This window comes from Borostomias antarcticus (assembly GCF_949987555.1).
Source record: "Borostomias antarcticus genome assembly, chromosome: 17".
In the NCBI taxonomy this organism is placed as follows: domain Eukaryota; kingdom Metazoa; phylum Chordata; class Actinopteri; order Stomiiformes; family Stomiidae; genus Borostomias; species Borostomias antarcticus.
In genome coordinates, this window is record NC_140250.1 from 19,207,017 (window position 1) to 19,207,855 (window position 839).

At 43.7% G+C, this 839-nt stretch overlaps 1 protein-coding gene across 1 annotated transcript in view; it reads right to left on the bottom strand.

The window, feature by feature from the left end:
* Positions 1-572: 572 nt before the first annotated feature.
* The window catches only part of inpp4aa (inositol polyphosphate-4-phosphatase type I Aa), a gene marked incomplete at both ends in the record, with an annotated part of 22,492 nt that continues 22,225 nt past the window's right edge, over positions 573-839 (bottom strand). The window contains one exon of the mRNA XM_084452055.1: positions 573-705. Within this exon, the coding sequence (XP_084308181.1) occupies positions 573-705 (133 nt within the window). The remainder of the gene's footprint in view (positions 706-839) is intronic.

Below are 839 nucleotides of genomic sequence, written 5' to 3' on the forward strand. Positions count from 1 at the left end.
TAGATGTGTGTGATATTATATAATATATATGTGTGATATTTGAGAGATTTCTGTCTGCTTGGTTCTTCATGAAATATATCAGAAAGAGTAGAAACGGTGGCAGTAGCATGATTTACTAACTAAGAGCTCGAAAACAAACAGAAATAAATTAATCTCTACGATGGTAGTGATTCTATGAGCTTTAGGTCCAATATGACAGCATATTTCATGAAGTACTAGAACAGCAGTTTCTCTGATTCACAATAGTTTTTGTAGGGTTAGGGGTGTGAGCGTCTTGGTGCACGTGGTTAAAGTGGAAGCTAGACAGAAAGCCAAGCCTGTTGCCTGTGCTGTGTAGTCATGATGACCTAGCGAGCGCCGTGATTCTACAGGGAAAAAGCCGGGAGGGGCAGCGAGAAAACCACCTCTAGTGACACTGAAACTCCAACAGCGACAAAGGGCTGTTAGTATTGTGTTGTTGCTGTGTTTTTGTGTTGTTGTTGTTGTTGTTGTTGTTGTTGATGTTGTTGTTGCTGTGAAGTTCCTCTTCCCTAATTGGTTCCTTTTTGAGACTAACGGATAAGAGTGTCCAATCAGGTGTCTACTTTCCCATAGGTGCCCTCTGGGGGGCGGTACTGCTTGGGGAAGGCCTTCAGCTGGAGGGAGTTAAAGGCATATTTACGACATCCCACGTTCTTCATGGTGTTCTCTCTCCGGCAGCCCTCGCTGTGGGACACGAGAGGAAAACTCATTATTCTTCAAAAATCCGTAGCAGTAAGAGGCCTGTTTACAAACAAAGAGACTCAAATGTAGCACGGGGGTGGAGCAAAGTTACGGGTGGTAATTTGACAACACAAGCA